We start from the raw sequence: 23889 nt of genomic DNA, 5'->3' as shown, positions 1-23889 counted from the left end.
TTGAAATATTAGACAACAAAGTAATAGTGTATTGGTGGTTAAACTCTTACTTTTCATTTCAAAGGTCACGTGTTCGCTACCTTGCACTTACACATCTTTAAAAAAAAATGAGGAGTACACATAGATATAAAATATTTGCATTAGAAACTTGAGGAGAGTGACATGTGGCACATGTGCTTTCTTTCGCACGCTTTTTAACATATTTGTATAGATACTTGTAGTAATTATGCCTTACACACTATTATTGTAAACGATGTGTTTGGAGTTCACCTCGTGCATTGCTCCAATCCTTGAGCAATTTGATATATATATACCTCCTCTATAAATTTTTTAAAGGGGAAAATGTTAGGCCGAGATATTATTGCAAATCATATTCCGCCAAAGTCATTATACTTTGGGGAATTGGAAACATACAAACTAGTTCATCACTCTCTTTTGTATCCCATTTCGCCACCAAATGGGCTACCATACTTCCTCTGTATTTTTAATGCACCATTTGATATTTGGGTATTATTCATCAACTAACTTTGACAAACTTTCTATCGCCATTATATTAAAAAAAATATAGTAAAGTGAAATCTTGTTAAACTTGTATCAATGCGAGGATTTCAATTACAAATATCAACTTTTGATAATTTTTACTTATACACAATCAGATATAGTAATGTCCAAACAAATATGTTAAGAGTACGTGAAAATGCAAATGGTGCAACTAAAAAAGAATTTGAATGACTGAACTATATTGTATGTAAATGGTATATATCATATACTACACCCGTTTCTTTTTAATTGTTACACTTTGATATTTTACTGTTCACAACTTGCACTTTGACTTTCGTTTGTGATTTATACTTTGAACAAAAACATAGCCATGTGAGATCTTGTTAGATTCGTTTTAATATGTATTTTTATTAACATGTACATTTTATAATTTTTAAAAATATAAAACTAGATACATATACTTAAAGTTTTGCGTTGGCATACGTGAAAAGTAAAAGTATAATAATTTTAAAGAAACCGAATGAGTATGCTTTATGAATGACTTGAAGAATATTATTAGTAGGTAATTAACCAACCATCGAAGTTAGGACTTATGCTTGACAATTATACTATGTTAGATTTTTGTTATATGGCATTTAGAACAAAAACAATTATACCTTAACCTATAAATGATTAAAAAGATTATGTATTGACGAGTATATGTAAAAGTTAAACTTGGGAGATATTTAAATTAATCCTTGACTTTTATTAATTGGTGATTGGTGCAATTTGATCCAATTATGGAACCTCTTCACTTGGTTTTTTCGACCCTTATAGAACTGACAAAACACCCTTACTCATTTACAGGGGTTGAAATACTTGGCATAAGATATGTTTTTACACGATTTGGAAGCGAAATATGAATGATCTGACCCCCATATATGGCATGTAATAGAAGATAGGATTTTTTGGTAAAAACACCCTTATGTTTGGTGATTTTTAGAAGAATCCCCCTTATGTTTTTTTTTTTTGAAATGCACCCCCAAACGTTTAATTAAAATTTTGGTTGCACCCCAAAACCTAACTTCCGTCAAATTCAGACGTTTGTGGGGCCTTTTTTTCCATTCTCCCTCCTAAATGTTGCGTGAAATGACATTTGTATCCTTGGGTAATAAAACCCTTCAACTAACCTCTTCATCTCTCTCATTCAATTCCTTCGTTCTCTGAATTCATCTCTCTCACTTGCTTCAGTCAGAAAAATTTTCAACCTTTGGATTAGTGTCTTGAATCCTTGCTATTTCACTCTTTAAAAATGTTACTTCATGTGTCAACAACCTCTTCTCCAGCACCAGTTCATTAATGACCATCTTTTGCCACTCCTCATGGTTCTTGTCAACCCATCCAAAGAATCCACACCCTTCTCTTCCAGTATGAACATCTGAGAATTTGCAGGCATAGAAACTCCTCCGAGGATTGTCATGCGTCCATGACCTCAAAATCTTAGCATGAATTCGACAATTGCATTTGGTTGCCATAACCCTAATTGAACAATTAACCCAAATTAATAAACCCTAGAATCGCAAAATTACCCAAAATTTAATGCCTAGAAATGAATGTAACACTTACTTGATTTGAAGGATGTCAGGAATTGTCAATTGAGAGTGGAATTGCAATTTTCTGTTTGAAAATTTGGATTACCAGCTTCAATTTGGGGATGTCGGAAAATGACCATTGTGAGAGAGGGAATGTCCTGATTTGGGGATGAAGTGGTTGTTATATAATAGCTTAGGTGGGCCCCACAAATGTCTGAATTTGGCGGAAGTTAGGTTTTGGGGGTGCAACCAAAATTTTTATAAAACGTTTGGGGGTGCATTTCAAAAAAAAAAACATAAGGGGAATTGTTCTAAAAATCACCAAACATAAGGGTGTTTTTACCAAAAAATCCTAGAAGATAACCCGAAACAATCATACCTAAAATGAAAAGACTTGAAAATTAGGACACAAACCCGACTCAAACGAAAGTCGGCTCCCTTTGCAGCCCCTCATCGACCCCATGAACTTCTAAACAGACCATTTGTGTTTTGATTGTGTCTAAATGTTGGTGTCTTAATGTACTATAATATAAGTTAATACACTATTATTGTCGAAGTGTTGGTTTCCCAATGTTGTTGTGTCCAAGTGTTAGTATCTTTGCATGAAGAGAATTAATGTGATAAGAAAATGGTAAAATAGAAATATGGTAAAATAGATATATGGAAAAATAACTGTTAAGATTGATATTCAAACTGAATTGTTAGTGAAAACTCGTCCTTTTTTATGAGTTAAAAAGTTAATTAATCTGTTGTTATTTATTTGCTATCAAAAGAAAGCGTACATTATTTAAGAAAAATAACTTGTCTTTTATACTCACATATGATTCTTATATAACGTAAAGGAATACTTTCCGGGACGACCTTACCTTAATTGACCGATCTAATACTCACCATAGGCATCAAACCTGCACCAAAAGAGTGATGAACCCGAGATGGATCTGTACACGAATTAGATCCAACTCGAACCTAACTCGAACACAAAGTTGATTCAAATACAATTTAAGTACTTGACACGAAACGACCCGACCTGTATGACCCATTTGCCACATGTGGGCCACAAATGAAGCATTCACCATTTCACCCCGATCTCACAAAATATACAAGACAGAGAAAGAGAGTGAGAAGTGAGAATCGAAAGAAAGAAGAAAAGTGAGAAAATCCTGTAACCCTCGTCTTCCTCTTTTCTCTTTGTATACATCTTTCTCTCTCCTCTCTGTCACCCTCCTGCAATTCTTCCTTCTATGTCGGTGCCTTTTTCCATAGATCTCCTCAAAAGTAAAACCCTACTCTTTTAATTCGCTCAAATCGCAATCTTCACTTTCGATTTTACATATCCCGTGATTTCCAACTTCTGACATTGTTGTTTCACTTCTGCAAAAAACTTCAATTTCTTATTTTTTTTTTTTGAACAAGAGAAATACCCACCTTCTAAATTAAACTGGGGTTTTCCTTTATTTGATGCTTATTGTTATATGGGTCGAAATCTTCAATTTTTTCCGCCATTGCAATCGTAGTTTGTGAAAGAGAGTAAGAGAGAGAGAAGGATTAAGTTGAGTGATTGTGAAGATTTCAAGCTATGCAAGATTCAGGGGCATCTTCGGAAACTTACAATGGGATGTCTTCTGATAATATTAAAGGTTTAGTATTGGCTTTATCATCTAGTTTTTTCATTGGAGCAAGCTTCATTGTTAAGAAAAAAGGGTTAAAGAAAGCTGGAGCTAGTGGTGTTAGAGCAGGTATTCATCTTTAATTTGTGGATTCATTTTAGGTTTTTGATTCATGCATTTAATTTTACCTCTTTTTTATAGTACTTTTGTAATTAGGTTTTTTGATTTGATTGCTTGGGATTTGATAATGTATGTGACATTTTGTTGATTTATGTGATATTGGGGTTTCTGGGTATTTCTTTGCTGTTCTTGGGTGTGAGTAATTTGAATGTTAGTACATTGAGGAATGTTCATATTAGAATCAGTTTCTCTTGAGTTTTGATGGATTTGGGTGAATTTGTGAATTTTGGAAGAACTTTTGAGACCTCTGTGACGTGGAATGGATACTGGGTTGTTGTACACTTAATGAGCAGTATAATGTTGAAAACAAACATACTCTTATCTGTTGAAAGTTCAACAATATCAGAAAATGCCAGATGAGGTTAAAAAGTGCATTTATGTCCAAAAAATATATTTGGTTTCTAGTTCTGAGTAGAAGTTGGACTTGTCTGGATTGTTTTTGGGTTCAAGAGTTAATAATGGTAGTCAAGAGAACTACATGAGTTGTTACTGTTTCAGGAAATTCGGCATTTTTGGAGGATTATCTTCAATGAAATTTGCTAATTTTTCTTTGAAATGAAGGCAGTTTGGGAAGAGAGTTTATTATTACTAAGATTTATTAGAGTTAATGACTATGATACGAATCTTATGGAATTTTGTAGATTACTTGGAATATAAAGAAAGCAGCATATCATTATTACGCCTTGTTTGGTTGTGTATAAGCTAGCATGGGAATTTCAAAATTCATTCGAGAATAGATCGATTTTATTGGTACATTAAGCGGAATGCAATGTTTTGTATAAACTTGCTTATTACCTGGAAGAGCTTGTTATACTGAACCTGTGATGCTCCTGCTATGCCAAATTCACAGTTGCCCATGAAAGGAAACACTTTTACAACTGGATGGAGCTATTTTTGCCATTTTGCAATTGTTTAGGAGGAAGTCATTTTACGGCTTACGAAACTGAATCATATCAAATTATAACTTCTCTATTGACTGTACTTTTTATAGATTTACAAATTTTCTCAGCAACTTGTCTTTGAAGGAGTGTTGCATACGGGATGGCATAGCTTTTGGCTGATGTTTCTTTTCCTTTTTATGTACTCCATACAAGTTCAGAACTGTTTCAAGTATGCTTCATAGTATTCTCTTACACATTTGGAAGATGATATCGTTCGAAAAATGGAAACAAGGCCTTAGCTTAAATGCTGATGATTAATCTGGTCTATAAAACCTATAATTCCCTGCGTCGGCGGATTCAAAGTCTTACCTCTTAAGGCTTTTCATAGAAAGAAATTTAAGGCTTTTGGATTTTTTCTAGACTGGATACTGATTTGCACATTTTATGGATTACTTTATTTGTTAATTAACTGTTCCTTTTAACCCAAGATGCGCACACAATTGTGATAGGGAAACTAGGCTCTACCAGAATAGTTATGAAACTCCCAAAGTTTGATCAATTTCACTCTCAGATATACCCTCATATACGAACCTCTTTCTCAAGATAAAAGATAGCTATAGCACAGGCAGTATTTTGTTGTTATTTTTTCCCCCTTTTTTGATGATTAGTAAGGTCTCAATGATTTTCGTAGTGGCCGAGTCATCTTTTAGGCTTTGTGTTGGGTAGTTTATGTTTAGTGTAACGTGAATTTTTTTATTAGTATATATCATGATAGTTGTGCTGCCTTTTTCTTACTCAAAGAGTTGCATTTGTCAGGAAAAAACTATACCTACTACGTAGTGCTTGATTAACATCAAAATCTCTTTCTAATGATATGTTACCCTTTTTGCGCGTATGGTTGTGTGGAGTGATGCTACAAAACTTGGTTCCTTGCAGGTCATTGTATAGCTCGTCCCACGTTACTATCTATTTTTGAGTAATCATTATCTAAACAGGGTTTTGCATTGTCAAAAGATGTAACTGTTCCCTACTTATTTATTGCAGGGAGTGGAGGTTACTCCTACTTATATGAGCCACTTTGGTGGACAGGCATGCTAACTAGTGAGTTCGTCATCCCTCTGCTTTGTGGTTATATGCTGTACTACTTATTCAAATTTTGCCTTTTGTCTGAACTCTTCCTTTCGCACTTCTAAATTTTCAATATGCTATGCAACATAATGAAGATTCAGAACCTGACTTATGACAAGAGTTTTGAACATAACCATTTAAGAACTTTTGTGTTTATTGCTTCTTAGGCTCATTTCTCAGGCCCACTTTTCAAACCCCCGAGGTATGGAACTCTCAAACCACAGGGGAGAGGTGGGTCTTGTTGACCCCTCCTCCAGAACTTGAAGTTTAGTAAAAGAATGATATTGCTAAATTGTCCTGCGCATGCCATTACCAGATGACCACAATCACTGCATCATTCCCACAAGTTGCTGTCAGAAGCCTTCCTTACCCTCTCCCTCTGCCTTTAATGCTTCCTTTTCCTTTTGTCGCCAATACTGCCTTTCCCACCACATCACCACTATTATGACAGAATGGAAAACACATTAAAAAAAACCTTGTCTTCACCTCAGGCCTCAGCTACCACGGATGCTCGAAAAGAAAGGAAATGAGCCCTTAAATAGCCTCCATGTTCTTCAACTCTAAAGTTTCGTGTTTGGCTATTAAGGTTCCAAATATGGAGCCTTGTTGGGCAATATCGACTACTAAAGATGAGAATTTGCCACAATAATACCTCCTTTTCTCAAAGAATGCATCATCTTAACCTTATGCACAATACGTTTACTATTTTGGACAATATTTAATTATTGATATGTAAAGATAAATGTCATCATTTTAATTGTTTTTGGGTTAGTTTCAATGTTTATTTCTAAGTTTCATCTTTTAAACAATTTTTACTGATAAATAATTAAAGATATTAGTGATTAAGTTGTGCATTGACAAGTGTGTCAAGCCAAATTGATGCATTGAGATACAGAAGAACTACTTGGAAAGGGAGGTTGAGATACAGAGGAAGTACTTGGATAGGGAGGTGCTATGGTTGAGAGGATAAGTTATGGTGTGTGGAAATAGCAGAGGAGAGGAGTGGAGAAGCCGTGATGGCGCAAGAACAGGAGGGCGGTGATTTTTGGTCGGCCTGTATGATTCCTGAGTTGTGATATACCAGGAGCGTTGACATTCTATAGTTTGCATGTGATATAAGTTTGTAGGTGGGTGGAGGATGGAGGGTTTGAGAGGCACCAGAGGAGGGGAGGTGGAGAGAGTCAGAGGAACTCTGGAAGGGAGATTAAAATAGACAGGCAGAAGACAGAAGTTTTTTCTATAGAAAAAGAAAAGTGGGGTTTGAGAAGTACCAGAGGAGGAGGGGAGGTGGAGAGAGTCAGAGGAACTCTGGAAGGGAGAGTAACATAGAAGGGCAGAAGACAAGTTTTTTTTTTATAGAAAAAGAAAAATGGGGTAAGATTATGAATAAAGCATGTGGTATTAGGTAGGGTATTCAAGTATCATCATCCTATACACATAGTTTGATATTCTATCCCAAGTCCCAACTCAATGCCAGCCACCCCCCCCCCCCCCCAAAAAGAAAGTGCAATGGTGTGTCAGACCATATCTGTATTTTCGGGGTTTCGGTGCAATTAATTTTTACAGAAAGAGATTATAGCTTTCTTGTGGTTAATGGTAAAGAAGGGTGATTTCCTTATTCTATTTTACATAGATGAGTTATTCCCATTGTTACATGGAACGCAGAATGTTCCGGAACATGGTACGGAAACGGGAACGCAGAATGTTCCGGAACATGGTACGGAAACGGGAACGCGGAATGCAACCTCTAGAGTAAACCAGATGGACTCCTAGACCACGTACCACGTTCCCGATATCAATGGTTGTTCCTATATGAGTTCCAGATCCATGTAGTAGTTTCAGGGCTCTTGTTCTTGAAAAATGACCGGGTCTGGCCCATTCCTCAAACGAAGTTGTTGTTCCATTACTTGTGTCCTTTTCTCCATTAACTGCATTTGCTCTTTGCTCCTTGTTGTCCCATTGAAGGACTTATTATTTATTTTTGTTCTTGAGAGCCTTGCCTTTTGAGATTGCTGATGTAAATAAATTCACTGCAGTGGTTGTTGGGGAGATTGCTAATTTTGCAGCCTATGCTTTTGCACCAGCTATTTTGGTAACTCCGCTTGGTGCTGTCAGTATCATCATAAGGTAAGTAGTTAGGTTTATGTTTTGCTTTCCTTGTCTTTGTTTAAGTTGTATATTTTTTTTGTGTTTATTGAAGTTCTTCGGTTTTGTGTGATTGCTTTAGTGCTACCCTTGCACATATTATCTTAAGAGAGAGGCTACACATATTCGGCATCCTTGGCTGTATACTATGTGTTGTGGGCTCAATAACAATTGTTCTGCATGCACCTCAAGAGCGTCAAATTGAGTCTGTTGCAGAAGTATGGGATCTAGCGACAGAACCAGGTATTTTTCTTGTACCATCTAGAGTAACTATGAAGCTGTAGTTGATATAAGATGTAGTGCAGTTGAAAAGCATCTGAAACGTTTAGTTAGACAGATTAATGTCATTATTTTATGTGCTTGTTCTGGCTTTAGAAAATATCTGTACTTAATGGAAATTATCTCGTGTGTTTTGGCAGGTTTCCTCGTATACGTTGTATTGGTGCTAATATTAGTCTTTATTCTCATGGTAAACTTTGTTCCACAATACGGGCAGACTCATGTAATGGTCTACATCGGAATTTGTTCGCTTGTTGGGTCTTTGTCGGTATGTAGGTGGCGTCTACTATCTTCATTTCATTTTACAATCTTTACATGGATATGTTTTTGTAATACTTATGCTACTTTTTCTGATAACAGGTAATGGGTGTTAAAGCACTTGGAATTGCTCTGAAGTTGACATTTTCAGGAATGAATCAGTTAGCATACCCCCAAACTTGGGCATTTGCTATTTTCGTGATATCTTGTATTCTAACACAAATGAATTATCTAAACAAGGTAACTTGCTTACCTTATATTGTGATCCATTTATAAATGGTAATAAAGATGCAATGAACCTCTGTCTTCTATTGAGATTCCATAAATATGGTTGACGTACTTTTTGACTAGGAGTGAATCTACCTGGTTGTCAGTGAAGATTGTCTTTGGACCCTGATTGATTGGAATTTTGATGATGGGTGTTGGTATCTATGATCCTATGGACATCTAGGAGAAACTTGTGAGTTCCCTCTTAAGTTGGTTTGGGATAATTACTGTGGTCTTATTTGAAAGCAGATAAAGTTACTTTCCTGAAGCGTTTATTATTTTCTTTACGCTACATTAATACAAACCCGAGGTCTAGATTTTTGTTTGGACTATGCGTATACTTGGTTCTTACATGTGAACTTCTGATATTTCCCCTTTTTTGGTATCTAAGAGATACTTGTGACTTGTGAGTTCTTAAGGAGGGTATGGGACAATTACTGTGAAGTGTGAACATATCCATCATGAAATTGAGATTACTTTATAATAGCATATGCTATAGCCTTCTACTTCACTTGATATCAGCCTGACATCCAAGATGTTTGTTTGTACTGTGCCTGTATTCGGTGATTTTGTTAATGTCTCTGTTAAAGTTAGGTACAGACAGCTGTTAAAATACTTCACCCCTCCCCCCCCCCCCCAATTTTCTTTTGTGCTAGAAGCCTAGCTCTGATCCTGCTTGATGTGATGTCGACATGACAAGCTCTCTACCAATTATCTGTCTATTATTTGGTGCTAATGAAACTATGTTATGTGATGTCTTCAATGTGCAGGCACTTGATACTTTCAACACGGCATTGGTGTCACCTATATACTATGTGATGTTTACGACCTTTACCATTCTGGCTAGTGTTATTATGTTTAAGGTAACATATGATGTTGGTCTGAAGTTATGCTTAAAGAGACGAAGCATAGTTAAGCAACTAAGATAGTGATGTACTTGAGTTTCTAGTTTTGTGGTTCTGGCTAGAGAACTTAGTACTTAATTTTTGACGAATCTTCATTATTCATGGACTTGGAAACTTGGATTTGGGTGTTATGCAGGATTGGGCTGGACAAAATGGTACTCAAATTGTGACAGAGATGTGTGGATTTGTAACCATTCTGGCAGGAACTTTTCTTCTACATAAAACAAAAGACATGGCAGACAGTATGCACTTCCTTTTTCATTAGTCCACACTAGCCTAGTTTGATTGTCTCTGTTATACTTGTACATCCTCTTATATGATTTCCTTCTTCTTCAGGCCCATCCTTTCCATACCCACGAACTCCTAAACACTCCAATATGGAGGTATTTGACCTCGAGGGGTCCCCTCTGGTGAACCAAGAATTAGCACGGACATCATAACCGAAGCATGTATCTCTTATATCTCCAAGTGCCCCGTGTTGTCCTTACAGAGTTCAGAGTGTGGCATGTTTAAGTATGAGTGAATGATCTCCCATTCGACTGCACAGCCCAACAGCAAACATTCCAGGATTGAGAATGAATTAAGCTGAGTTGCGTCAATGGCGCATGCCAATGAGGTTTTTGCCCTATCTGTACGGTATGCTTTAGTTTTTGAACCAATACCATTGATCAGGGCTTTGAGTGACGATGTAACAATGATGCATACTTTGTAGATAATTAATTTCTACTCGAATACAGGTTCGAGTTTGCTTCGAGTGTTGTAAAAACATACAGGAAGCTGAGTAGTCATTTACATTCATTTTTATCAACCAGTCTGTTTCAAGTAGTGCTTATTCATATGTACCTGTACCCCTTTGATGTAATTCTGATCAGTGCTTGGAACCAAAAAACTAATTGATAACTGTGATACTAACTTTTCCCCATTATAACCCAAAATGATCACATTAATTGCCAAGATCTTCATAATGTTTCCTTATTAGCTTACAAGATTCCTGAAGCTGCGTGATATGCATTTTAAGCAAACCACTTTCATAAATGGAGCGCGCCAAGCATCGTTCATACGCTCTCATACGCAAACCACTTTCATAAATGGTGCGAGCCATGCGCCTTGCATCGTTCGTACACTCTCATACGCAATTCCGCGTAGATTGTGTTTCACTTATTTGTTTCGGCATCATTTATCATGTAACATTGCCTCAAATGAAGCAAAATGGTTACGTTATAATCCCGTTAAGATGTTGATGTTAACTCCTGTATGAACGCTTTTCACATAACCCTTGCTTTGGGCTCTTAAGTCCCTTTCAAGTGCTAATATAAAGTTTGTCAATATCTCCACATATATGTGATATGTCATAGGATGATTGATGCTCCCAAAGTCCTACAGATGGTCATTGCACAGACTACATCCAGGTAGTTGTCAGCTGTTTATGAATGAATCGACCATCATTTGATCACAGACTTGTTTTGATCTCAAGGTTATATGGTCTTTTTTCCCTTCTACAAGAAAGCTCATCAGATTTGATATGGTACTCTTGTTTTCGTAATTTCGTTTAAGGTTTTTTTTTCTAATAAAGTTGTGTGACCGGAATATCAATATTTCACTGTTTCAAACGTCTTTTATGTAATGGATGTTCTTCAAGGTTATCTAACAGGGTGTTTAAAATGGTCATATCACCCCATCCATATAAGTAATGACCCGAACCCTTGAAAATTTACTAAAACATTAGAAAACAATAATTTTCTCTTTTCCCACACTAGATTTGGCATCAATTATATAATGAAATATAATTGTTTTCAAACTGAATCATTCTTTTTTACTTATTCTAGATCAATTATCAATGCCGCGAAGGTTCATCCACTTTTTTGAGACGACTCTAATTTTGTCATTAATGTATTTCGTACTAAATAATCTTACAAAACTCAAATCAGTCGTTGATCGTACATAGTCAAATTTTTAAAAAAATCAAACAAATAAACATTTTTTAAATTAATTAAATTGAACAGATTGCTATCCATTAAGCTGAATTTTTTGCTAATGGAAGCTACTTTTCCAAAGTCCCACTAATATTTTTGTCTTAAGAAGTCACTAATTTTCTTAGTTGAAAGTAAAGAGAATCTAAGCAAGAAACACAAAGATCAAAGATAACTAATCATCATCCAATGAGTATGAGCCATAACTACTAGAAAGAACATATAAAGTCTGATTGACGTTAGGTGTAGTATTGACTAACATACCTAATGACAAAATTCACCAATCTAGAAAACTACAAAGTATTGACATAAATTCATCTCAACAAAATCAAATCGACTATATGCATACTTTGTATTAATTAAGTTGGTAATATGCTGTTGCACAAAAGGCAAATCATAGACTTTAGAGTTTAGACTTCTTCTCTATGTCCTTTTCTTGGTAGGGAAGCCTAAACAACTATACATACATTCACCCAAAATTTTGAGCTTTCATATTAGTTGAACTACTAAAAACTTTTTTTTGCTCTCAAACAATATCTTAAGATCAAAGCCTCTTATATCTTTAAGAGCTTGATCTTCGAGAGCGAATGGAGATAGATGAGTTCACTTTCCCTACGACGAATCCAGATAACACTCCGATTGATTCTCCTCCGTTATGGAGGCTCTCTCCAACGGCCTCGCCTACACCATCCTATGAAGAAGCAATCAAAGGGTTGAAGCTTACCGCGAAAATAGGTGAAAATGGCAACTTTTATTCTAGGAAAAGTTGTTCATTTTTAGAAGGTAAGTGCTTAATGAAAAGATCAAAAATGTGTGATAGTAATAATAGTACTACTCAAGAATATGATCAAGATCATCAAGAGAAAATGGATATGTTATGGGAAGATTTAAACTATGAAGAATTGTTCAAAAGTAGGCGTGATTCAAGAAATATTGACTACCATGAAAAGTTTACTAGAGGAAGTAATGAAGTGGTTGAATTTGGATGTGTTCCTACACCATTTAAGTTGGTAAGAACTAATAATATTAAGAGTGGTAATAATAAGAGATTACCAAGTATGATAGTTTTAGTAAAAGTGCTTAAAAGATTTTTTGTGCTTCATCAATCTGCAAAGAAGAAGAGGTCTCGTTGATTAATTTCATCTTGTAATTAGGTTTTCTTGTAATTTGATCAGTTTTATACATACTTGTTACTTAAGTATATATATATATAGTAAGATTAAGACACAATTAACAATACTTGATTGATTGTATAATATATGGTTTCATTTCATATTGTTAGTTTTATGTTGGATTAATATATTTCCTCCGTTTCATAATACTCGCTACACTTTCCATTGTGGGAAGTTTCACATTACTTGCTAACTCTCTCTATCTCTGTCCTCTCACATGGATCTCTTTTCTTTTTACTCTCTACCTCTTTCTTCTCCAAAAATTGTCTAAAAGTCCGTGAATTGAGGAGTGTAGCGAGTAATATGAAACGGAGGAAGTGCTTGTTGCTTTATATTTACTCATTGATTAGCTTTAACTATGGGTTATTGCATTGGTTTAGGATAATGATTAACTAACAGCTATATGATTTTTTTGCTAAACTCTATGGTTTGTAGTTATGTACAACTACAGTAGAGCAAGTGAGCAACTTCTATCAGGGATTTGTTTGTAAATGGTAGAAGTTTAAGGACTTTGCCATAAATATAAGTTAGTTGTTTCTTTATGGTTGTATCATGACTTCATCATGATCCAAGTATGACATGCAGACTTTCTTACTGTATGAAATTATTGAGAATAGTGGCCAATTTTTCGTACGTTAATCCTCCGTTTTGAATTACTCGTTACACTTTGGAAATTCTACTATTCATTTATAAAATTTGACCATGCATTATTTACAATTAGATAAAATCAAATGTTATAAAGTAATATGTTGTTGGATTCGTCTCAATGTATATTTTCATAAAATCAAATTTTTATACTTGACTATATAAGATTTTCATATGACTATTAGAATAAATCATAATGATTACTGATTAGATTATTGTATTATAGAAGATTATTCTATCATAAAAAATGGGCAGAAAAATAAGTCTGATCGGGTTTGGAGTCGGATGTTCGGGTTTTAAGTCGGATGTTTGGATTTTAGGTCGGATTCGAAGTCGAATGTTCGGATTTTAGGTCGGGTCGGATTCGGAATTTCGGAGTCGGATGTCCGGTCGGATTCGGAATTTCGGAGTCGGATGTCGGGCTTGGGCTCAGATTTAAAATCCGACTTCTTGTTGAGTCGGAGTCGGATTATGTATAATCCGGTTCAAGTCCGGCCCGTTGCTATGTGAATTTAAAGAAAAATATACTTCAAATCTGTTAATTATAAAAGTGTATGCATACAATATATGAAGTGTATACTTCATCCTAGAATAGTTTACGTACATTTAGATAGAACTATAGAAGTATAAAGTCAATTTCTTTTAGGCTCCACCAAAAAATTGTGTTTTGTTCATTTCCGCGTAATGACCGCAATTGATGGTGGAAACATTAGAGGCTTCAAACTATCAACGGTACAAAAATTGTCCTATGGGTTATTGGAAAAGTCTTCAAGAAGTCCAAGTGTTTGGATTATGGAATATTGCTCTATATCATTAAAGTGCCGTTTCATATGGTCCATAATCATGTTAGTTAAATTTTGGAAATGATACTATCTCAACGTCATTATACATTATATACTTCATCTGTTTCTTTTTACTTTCAATATAGCTCATTGACACGTAATTTAAGGAGAAAAACAGAGAATGTAAACGGATAAATTCATCAAAATAATTTGAGCCACAACATCCTAAATCATCCCTCTTATCAGTGTTTAAGTTATTTTGATTAATTTGTCTATTTACCTTCTCTAATCTTCTCCAAATTACGTGCCAATGAGCTATGTTACAGGTAAAAAAACGAAAAAAGTATAGCATAAAGAAAAAACAATATAAATACAACATCAACCAATATATATTAGTGAAACTATTGGGTCAGACCGTCTGACCCAATGTGTTTGGTCGGACGGGCTGAGCCCAAAATATTCACAGAAGAAATTAGAGATTTTGAAATTCCTTCAATGTCAGTTCTCCCAAGTCCCAACAATCAGCTTCATCCCAAAGTCCTTTAATGTCCACCAAACTATTGAAACCCACAAAAACCATCCTTCTCTCTCCTCGCTTCCTTCGCTCCATTAACTCGTCGGGTAATTTGTCGAAAACACTTCAAGCAAAACTTAAGATTTCAAGTCTTGTTAGACTTCGATCATTGACATGTCTCCTTTTAGTATCCATCTTCTAAGATATAGTTTCTAAATGAAAGTAACTCATGTCTAAATGAAAGTAACTTACCTTTAAATGAAAGTAACTTACCTCTAAATGAAAGTATATAGTTTTCTCGATGGAGATAAGAGACGAAATCAAAATGCTATTGTTGGCTCAGCGCACGTATTTGAAAATTGTCAGACCCACTTGCTTTGATGGGATGACCACTCTTCGGGTTATAGAGTCTAGACATGACAGCAATAGCATCTCCTCTCCTTGTATTAGAATTGTCATCTTCTCTGCAATTTCTTACCAATCTTCGAACTCTATTGAAAAAAAATGAAGAAGACTAACTGAAAAAAAATGAAGACTAGCTGAAAAAAATTAAAAGTAACTGAAAAAAATTAAGACTAACTGATGTGGTCCAACAAGTTCTATTGTGTCAGACACAATACCTTCTCTATATATAACCAATAATTGCTTAAAGTTTAAGCACAATATGACCAATTTTTGGCAGGTGAACTTTCGATAGCCCTAAATGTGAAGTTGGGCATGACAACCACCAATCGAATATGTACCCTGATTATGGGCCTCTATAACGGGCCAACATGTTTTTCTGCCTCTTTTTCCTTCTTATTCTCTGATAGTGGGTTGCTCTATGGACTATGGTACCCAGTAGGCCAGTACCCACTGTTTGAATGGGCCTTTTTATATATTTTTTTTTTTTTGAAAGAATGGGCCTTTTTATATGATTAGCATGATACGAATCTATCCTCAATAGATAATAATTCTCTCTTGGGGGTATATGCCTACCTAAGTAGAATTAAAATATTTTCTTGAAAATCGATTATTGTAGATTTTGGCAGTCAAACTTTCAAACCAATAGATTATAATTTCAATCTTAAAATTATGAAAAATCGTTTTTTAAAGTTGGTTTTGATGGTCCAATCATATTACTATGGTGACAATTTCATTTGAAAGACACAACAATTTTTGAGTTAGGATATCATAATAGAGCCAGTTTAAGTACTTAATATTCCCAAAAAAAATTACAACTTTTCAAAATTGTAAAAAGTATGCACCAAAAAATAATATTGAAAAAAGTAAAAATTAGTGGTCTAAATTTCATTTTAAAAGTTAAATGTGGTTTATTAATTTAGACCAAGATTATGTTTGGCGAAAACTTTTCAATTAACTTTTAGAAACTTTTATTTGGTCAAAAGAAAACTACACTACATGTAAAAAGGGTAGAATGAAGTAGTTTGTTGAAAATTTAAGTGGTTAATGTAATCATGTAATGTCTACGGGAGTAGTTCTTAACATAAAATATAATTTATTTCATTCTTTCTTTACGAAATTGAGAACTAGATTTATAAAAAGTTAATCCCTTCGATAACTAAAACGCAGTTAATTTTGCAATATCTAATAGCTACATCCACAACAATAATTAGTTTTGTCGAACATGATTCAAGAATTTAAAACTACATATTCTTTATTATTTGCTTAAATGACTTCATGTAATTAGATCATTTGTTTTGAAATTACTCCCAAAAATTAATAAGTACCTACATATGAATTGTGATGACATAGTGACATGAAGTACCAAATTACCAATTTGTTGGCACTTGGCTATTAAAAATTGCATCTTTGCTTTTGCATTTGTGTATTGTGTGTGCCTTTGTGGAATAGCACCAGCCTTCCAAAATTCCAACAACCACGATATTCTCTTCTGTAGTTCACAAAAATTGGCATTTTCAAGTTTTTATTACTGAACTTTGGAAAAACTCAAGCTTTTTCAAGGTTTAGGGTTTCATTTCTTCTACCTTCTCTTCATCCAAACTTCCCCTTTATCACTCCACTCAAGGTACTATCTTTAATCTCTATCTTCACTATAATCATGTCAGATTAATCATAAAAAAGAAACCCTTTTTATCTGGTAGGTTTTAGTTACCATGATCCTATCATTAGTTAATCATATTTGGAAAAAAACTAATTGAGAATTTCATATGCAGGTTTAATGGGTGTGATTGATTCCTGCAATACTTATTCTTTGTGCAAAATTAAGTCAAAATTTGGTGAACCCAGTTGTGGATTTGTGGTAAATCAGAGAAGGGTAATTTCTATGGCTTCTACATTGCCTGTTAAACAGGTGAGTGAGGAGAGTGTACAGAAGTTAACTGGGGATTCTTTTATTAGACCCCATCTCAGAAAATTATCTCCTTATCAGCCCATTTTGCCTTTTGAGGTAATTCTTTCTTACCTTTTTTTTTTTTGTCTTTTTAATAATTTCTTGCTCTATGTTGTGATTCCTTTTTTTTTTCCATTTTGTTCATATGGAATATGTGATATACAATTGATTAGTTAGTGATTGTGAATATGTGATTCAATATTGGTTTGTCAAGAGTTTTGTTGTCAAGGATTAATGAGGGGTTATCAATTATCATGTGTATGTAAGAAAGATTAGCATTTAGTGCAAAGTTTCTGTCTTTTTTCTCTGATGAGATGGAAATTATGGAATATATGATATTCAATTGGTTAGTTAGTGACTGTGAATATGTGATTCTAAATTGGTTGGTCAAGAGTTTTGTTGTCAAGGATTAATGAGGGGTTATCATGTGTATGTAAGAAGATTAGCAATTGGTGCAAAGTTTCGTCTTTTTTTTTTTGGTGATATGGGAATCATGCAATTTGTTCTTAACAATGTATCACCAATCTGATTAGTTTGAGGATGAAGTGAATGAACTAAATTGTTCATCCATATATCTCTTGTTTTGTGGTAGGTTTTATCAACACGCCTTGGTAGGAAACCTGAAGATATCATCAAATTGGATGCTAACGAGAACCCATATGGTCCACCTCCAGAGGCAAGTACAAAATTGAGTTTTACCTATTATTGCTTGCTGTTTGTGTTTTGCTTTCTTTCAGTATCTTTGACTGCTGTTAGATAAATATTTATGCGTTAACAACAATTTTAGATTGCTTTTTAGGTGTTTGAAGCTCTGGGGACCATGAAATTTCCTTACATATATCCTGATCCAGAAAGTCGTAGATTACGTGCTGCTCTCTCTGAAGACTCAGGCCTTGAGTCTGATCATATTCTTGTAGGGTGTGGTGCTGACGAGCTAATTGATTTGATCATGCGGTTAGAGATCATAACTCTGCCTCCTCCTTCTGATGCTATAGATTTATGCAATTGACTTTTTAACCTTGTTCGACTATATCAGCTTCAGTGTATCTTACCATTTGCTCTAAATGATCTTGTAGTTCAGTTGTGTGCTGGAACCTGGTGATAAAATAGTTGACTGCCCACCAACATTTACAATGTATGAATTTGATGCGAATGTGAACGGAGCCGTTGTACTTAAGGGTAGGAATAATCTTTGTCCATGATTTCAGACCAAAAATTTTAACTATAAACCCTCATTGAAATATGCAAATTTGGATTTCAGTCTTCATTTACTGCTACTGTAATTTTATTATCATTAGGCTTTCCACATTAATAGTTTGGGGTTGTGCTGTAATGAAAGTTTTGTAGGAAAGCTTCTAAATTTTGCTTTTTTTTTGCAGTTCCAAGAAATGCTGATTTTAGCTTGAACGTCGAAGAAATTGCACGTGTTGTTGAATTAGAGAAACCGAAATGCATATTTCTAACCTCTCCAAACAATCCAGATGGGAGGTAAGTGACAGTGTTAGCTATATTGGCTTATGAAGTGTTGTTTATATGTTCATCATGAGATTATGATCTTGTGCCTTAGTATGGCACATTTGTCAAAAGAAGTACCATATGTATTTGCAAACTAAAAGTAGCATTTGATATATACTTCAATAAATCTGAATCGTACGGCAATAAAGTTATAGGTTGGAATTGTCATTTAAGTATATTAGGCTCAATCCAGATTGTGTGTTGGAGAGAGTGTGATTTTGGATAAGGTTTTATGGTGACAGGGCACTGCTACTCGGTTGCCTTAAGGACCTGAGGCGGACCTAGGAAATTCCACTCTTAAGAATTAGAATTTAGAATGCAATTAATATTTGTTGTTCATCTGATAGAAATATATGGCAATATTTTTGGGAATTATTTTGTGGACATATGATTTGCGACATTGATAGGAGAATAAAGAATGTATATTAAGATTGTGGAGTGAGTTTGATGTTTAACCGACCTCCAAATCTAACCATCAATGTTCTTCACTATGAAGTTTTAACTTCCACCTTTAAAACTGACTGCAAGTGCAATATATTGACTATATGCTGTGTATTATACATGTCATGCAGTGTCATCAGTGAAGAAGCTCTGTTGAAGATTCTTGATCTTCCTGTACTGGTGGTACTGGATGAAGCATATATTGAATTTTCAGGACAGGAATCTCGAATGAAATGGGTAAAGCAACATGAGAATCTGATCGTTCTTAGGACCTTTAGCAAAAGGGCTGGTATGTTGCTGATATTCTTGCTGAAAATTGAGACTCGTTGTATATATTTTGACCTTTAGCAAAAGGGTTTCCTTTGTATCTGCTGGTAAATTAGAAGAAACCCAATTCATAATAAGAGATTTAGAATTTGGCTATTCCAAAACATAGTTACATTTTCTCCAAGTATAGTTGAATGGCATTGGAACTATACGTATCAAGATCTACATATGACAGTGAAATAAATGACACACTTGTTTTGAGACGGTGTATAGAAGACAAAATAATGAAAAACACAATCTTATTTGCTTCCAATTCTACATGTTAAAGGGAACCTTTAGTTCTAATAAGTTGCTTGATATCTAAACAGGTTTAGCAGGCCTTCGAGTGGGATATGGAGCATTTTCTTCTAGTATTATCAAGTACCTTTGGAGAGCAAAACAACCATATAATGTATCGGTAGCTGCTGAAATAGCTGCTTGTGCTGCATTGCAGAATCCTACTTATCTAGAAGTAGTGTTTTCTCTCTCTATGAATGCCTTTTCCCGTAATGCAATTTTTGTTTAATTAATAGATGACTGTGTTTTCCATTCATCTCATCTAATAGTTGGCTTTCTTTGTCAGAATGTCAAAGAGGCTTTGGTACAAGAACGTGAAAGGCTCTATAAGCTTTTGCAGGAAGTTCCGTTTCTTAGACCTTTTCCAAGCTACTCAAACTTTATTCTTTGCGAAGTTACCTCTGGGCTGGATGCCAAGAAGCTCAAGGTACTATCACATTGCTCTTTCTAATTTGATATTGTATATGAGATGTAAAATGTGTATGTATCCCGCAGATATCAGTATACTATGCATTCCAAATCATCTAGTATATATCTATCACTTTCTTTCTTTTTTTGAGAATAAATCTGGGTGGGGGAAATTTATATATCACCTTAACAAGGCACTATTTTTTGTTTGTTTAAATTTTTCCGGAAGTTTTTGTATAACTTTAAAATACATATAGTATGGAATGAATTTTGTAATTATTTTTGTTATCCTGAAAAAAATGTATCTTGTCTCATAACAAAAACAGGAGGACCTTGCTAAGATGGGTGTCATGATCCGTCACTACAGTAATAAGGAGCTGCAGGGTTTTGTTCGTGTATCTGTGGGAAAACCTGAGCACACAGACGCCTTAATGAAGTGTCTTAAACACTATTCTTGATTCATGACCATCTTAGATTTTCAAGGGGGTACAATATTCTTATCAAACTAATTTTGTGTTTCCTCTGTAACATCTCTGATTCTTGAGAATCCTGCTTGGCTCCTTTATTCCGTCATATGGTCTGTTTGGAATGGATATATATAGTAACATGCACTCCAGGGTGATCGTATTCTTTTCGAAAAAGTGTTGCATTTCATGTTTGGATGCTTACTTGTATACCTATTGAACTTAATTAGACAAAATTAACAATAAACCTTTAAATTTTGTAGGTATCATTGTTTGTAGCAATTAGGTAACTAGGGAAATATGGTAATGTAAGCATGGAAGATGTTATCTCCACATAACAATTGATCTACTCTCAGTCTAGACCTGGTTATCGAGGAGGTTCGTGTGGGTCAATAAATAACAAGTCGTCTTGTTAATGGATCAAAAAGGTCGTATTATGTGGGTCGAAAATGGAGTTGCTGTACGAACATCAGATGCTGGAAGAGCCGATAGATGACCAAGGAGACATAAATGAGCACCTGTAAAAATTAGACCATATTGGTCACAAGTTTGGCCCTATACCGACGCTTTGAAGATTTTGACATCGTAGAAATTTGCATTAATCGAAAATGGAATTACAAACAACTGAGGTAAGATTTTGTCCATCAAAAGCTCTTTTAACTTAGCTCAGACCCTTCTCATTTGGGATAGTCATGCCTATCTAGTTACTGATCTTTCTCTTCTGTACTGCTTGCACAGATAATAATCCTTCTCATTAACAACCCTCCTAAACTAAGAAAAAAACAGATTAAAAATCAATTCTCTTTAGCAGCTCCCTTAAACAAAGAAAACATATATTTTTTAACTTACAAGTGTTAATCGTATAAACTAATCAACTTATTTGGTAAACATATTTGCTGTCTTAATGCTGCTTTTACCACATAAGTTTTAGATTGAATGAATGTCTCTTTCTTTGGTAGATGTTCACTTTTCTGCTGTTTATAGCAAAAGGGTATTGCGTGACTTCACATCTTCACCTTTCTTTCCATACTCTTAATTATTTAACCTTCAAGTTCTTGTTGTTCACGTATTCTTTCCAACTTATTAGAGAAAAGAGAGTATTTTACACTACAAAGCTACAATTTTACCAGTCTTATTCAGTTTCTGTTAACTTCTGCACTTTCAAGTCTTTTGCCAAAGCTAATATAATATCTAAGTTCATTTCAACTTCTGAAAATGTAACTCCAAAAACTAAGCATAAACGTTTATTCTAGTAAACCTAAACTCCTCCATCTTCTCCACCAGATATTGTACAAGAGAAATGGCAAAGGTGTTCCTAACATGTTTTGCACCCTTTAAGCCGTTGTTTTCCGATGAAGTAGCTGTTGGGTTGTTTTCGTCAATGGTAATCGATCTACAACGACTCTTAAAGTCTTTAGAAGAGAATCCTCTTTCTCTTCGATGGTGTAGCGAGGCGATGGCTGTCATTAGGAAGACTCATACTCATTTCCTCCTTGATTTCAAGAGATCTAAAGTTATGGCTTCATGGGAAGTTGTATGCATGCTTGATGAGTATATGAGTGCAAGTTTGGATCTCTTAGACTTGTGCAACTTACTTAAATCAGCAATTTCAGGGTTAGATAGGTATCGGATGATGATCGATTTCATGGTTACAAGATTGAATGATGCTACTTTTTCAACTACGAAGAATAAGATCGAACTTGAGAGACTTGAAAGAGAGAACTACAACAAGTTTTTCGATGTGAAAAAATTAAGAGAAATGAATCTTAATAAGGAAAGAGTGTCCAAAGTGAAGTTGAAAACTAGGACTAATATGCATGTTTTACAAGCCATTAGGAGAACAATGTGTATTGTTTCTTTGTTCATCTTTTGTTCGATTCTTCATCCAATTCCAGTAAGAATCGATGACGGATTTTATGCCGGAATGAATTTAGATTCATCCTCGGATTGTATACAAAAACTTATCACTTCTCTTGGTGAAAAGTTTCGAAATGCTCAAGGATTAAGGAAACCGGTTTTACTCGAAAATGAGATGATCGAGGATGCATTTGCCGAGTTTAAAGGACATGTTTCCTCTAGGGAAGTGAGTGTTGATGAAGGAAAAAGAGCCAAAAGTTTGGAGATATTGAAGAAGAGCTCTATGGCTCTCAAGGAAGGGCTAGACTTGCTTGATTGTGAAGTGAATGAGTTGTTTGAAAATGTTATCGAGGGAAGGAAAAGAGTGATTAACTTGATTAATTACCATTAAACTATTATTATAAAGTTTAGAGAATTTAATACTAGCAAAATATAATTTTTCATTTTTGTGTTTGTGTTTGTGTGTGGATATGATTGCCTAAGGAAGAGATGATTTCCACGCATATTAGCAAGGACATCCATTCTCTTTTAGTTTTTATACTCGCTATTTTACAGCTTGACTTCATGGTTTATTGATGATTACTTTATTGATTACTTCATTGATTAATTGATGAATATGTTTGATTGATCTCTTATTGTATGTGTGTCTTCAACATTGATGTAAAATAAAATATTTACTCCTCCCGTTCTCAATAAATTGAACACTTACTGGAAATAAATGTTACAGAATAACTGTAACATTTAAATTTTCATCTTACTTAGAGTTTGTTTTCTCTTGTTCTCTCTTATTTGGTGTCAAGAAAAATATCAAACTCATTGTGAATCAAAATCAATATTAGTTAAAAAATTTATCGACGCTACCTTAAATAGGTAAATATTAGCCTAAATATGCCTTATTTTTCCGAAATTCCAATTGTATCGCAATGAGTAATAGTAAATACTACATAGTAATTGAAAATAGAGTTACAATGATATATAGGGAAGATTCTTTTTAATAACTTGGAATTTGATGGTTTACTACATTATTATAAAAAATTAAAATTGGTTTAGACCTGTAATTAGTACACACATTGCACAATAATGATTAGAAAATTTAGATTTTGTCAACATGAACATTAAGAAGGGTTATTAAAAACAAACTTGCATGCAAACTTAACCAATTATCTTGGGGAAAAATTGTTGAACTTTATGCAGTGATTCACCAACTACTTCCCCACTATAATTGGGTTTCTGGAGCTGGAGGGTTATATTTCACATATGATGGTCATGGTTATCCTTTCTATTTTTTCTCCCTTCTCACTCAACTTTCTCTATTTTTATGAAAAGAGTGGATACTTCTTAATTCTCTATTTTCCAAAGTCATTGTTAAAACACAAGTTTTTGAGGTATTTTTTGTAACTTTATTATCCCCTCCCATTTTTTAATTTGCTAAATTGTTTTTGT

At 34.5% G+C, this 23889-nt stretch overlaps 3 protein-coding genes across 4 annotated transcripts; all 3 read left to right on the top strand.

The window, feature by feature from the left end:
- The first annotated feature begins 3113 nt into the window (after window positions 1-3113).
- Window positions 3114-10530, top strand: LOC104893009 (probable magnesium transporter NIPA4). Its single transcript, XM_010679076.4, has 9 exons — window positions 3114-3808; window positions 5785-5841; window positions 7905-7995; window positions 8096-8256; window positions 8433-8560; window positions 8653-8790; window positions 9588-9680; window positions 9859-9964; window positions 10059-10530. Exons 1-9 carry the CDS (start codon window positions 3649-3651, stop codon window positions 10160-10162), a joined length of 1038 nt encoding a protein of 345 aa, XP_010677378.2. The 5' UTR covers window positions 3114-3648; the 3' UTR covers window positions 10163-10530.
- A 1198-nt stretch (window positions 10531-11728) lies between these two features.
- Window positions 11729-12977, top strand: LOC125499502 (uncharacterized). The gene has a single exon (XM_048648383.2). It carries the CDS (start codon window positions 12280-12282, stop codon window positions 12823-12825), a length of 546 nt encoding a protein of 181 aa, XP_048504340.1. The 5' UTR covers window positions 11729-12279; the 3' UTR covers window positions 12826-12977.
- A 3670-nt stretch (window positions 12978-16647) lies between these two features.
- LOC104893085 (histidinol-phosphate aminotransferase, chloroplastic) lies at window positions 16648-23074 on the top strand. Of its 2 annotated transcripts, XM_010679194.4 has the most exons (11): window positions 16648-16834; window positions 16983-17215; window positions 17751-17834; window positions 17958-18112; window positions 18240-18337; window positions 18538-18646; window positions 19246-19403; window positions 19750-19892; window positions 20004-20144; window positions 20452-21218; window positions 21874-23074. In XM_010679194.4, exons 2-10 carry the CDS (start codon window positions 16988-16990, stop codon window positions 20581-20583), a joined length of 1248 nt encoding a protein of 415 aa, XP_010677496.1. In that variant the 5' UTR covers window positions 16648-16834; window positions 16983-16987; the 3' UTR covers window positions 20584-21218; window positions 21874-23074. The 2 variants fall into 2 exon arrangements, with proteins under 2 accessions (XP_010677496.1, XP_019104865.1); XM_019249320.3 differs by lacking the exons at window positions 16648-16834; window positions 16983-17215 and having other exon boundaries at window positions 17762-17834; window positions 17946-18112.
- Window positions 23075-23889: the final 815 nt, after the last annotated feature.

This window comes from Beta vulgaris, chromosome 1 (genome assembly GCF_026745355.1).
Source record: "Beta vulgaris subsp. vulgaris cultivar EL10 chromosome 1, EL10.2, whole genome shotgun sequence".
In the NCBI taxonomy this organism is placed as follows: Eukaryota; Viridiplantae; Streptophyta; class Magnoliopsida; order Caryophyllales; family Amaranthaceae; genus Beta; species Beta vulgaris.
This window is presented reverse-complemented; position numbering and strand designations above follow the sequence as displayed.

Coding starts and splice junctions, on each gene's coding strand:
- LOC104893085 (XM_010679194.4), top strand. CDS start 16,988: ATGGGTGTGATTGATTCCTGCAATACTTATTCTTTGTGCAAAATTAAG. Junction 18,338..18,537: donor CGGAGCCGTTGTACTTAAGG/GTAGGAATAATC, acceptor TTTTTTTTGCAG/TTCCAAGAAATGCTGATTTT. Junction 19,404..19,749: donor GACCTTTAGCAAAAGGGCTG/GTATGTTGCTGA, acceptor ATATCTAAACAG/GTTTAGCAGGCCTTCGAGTG.
- LOC125499502 (XM_048648383.2), top strand. CDS start 12,280: ATGGAGATAGATGAGTTCACTTTCCCTACGACGAATCCAGATAACACT.
- LOC104893009 (XM_010679076.4), top strand. CDS start 3,649: ATGCAAGATTCAGGGGCATCTTCGGAAACTTACAATGGGATGTCTTCT. Junction 3,809..5,784: donor AGCTAGTGGTGTTAGAGCAG/GTATTCATCTTT, acceptor TATTTATTGCAG/GGAGTGGAGGTTACTCCTAC. Junction 7,996..8,095: donor GCTGTCAGTATCATCATAAG/GTAAGTAGTTAG, acceptor TGATTGCTTTAG/TGCTACCCTTGCACATATTA.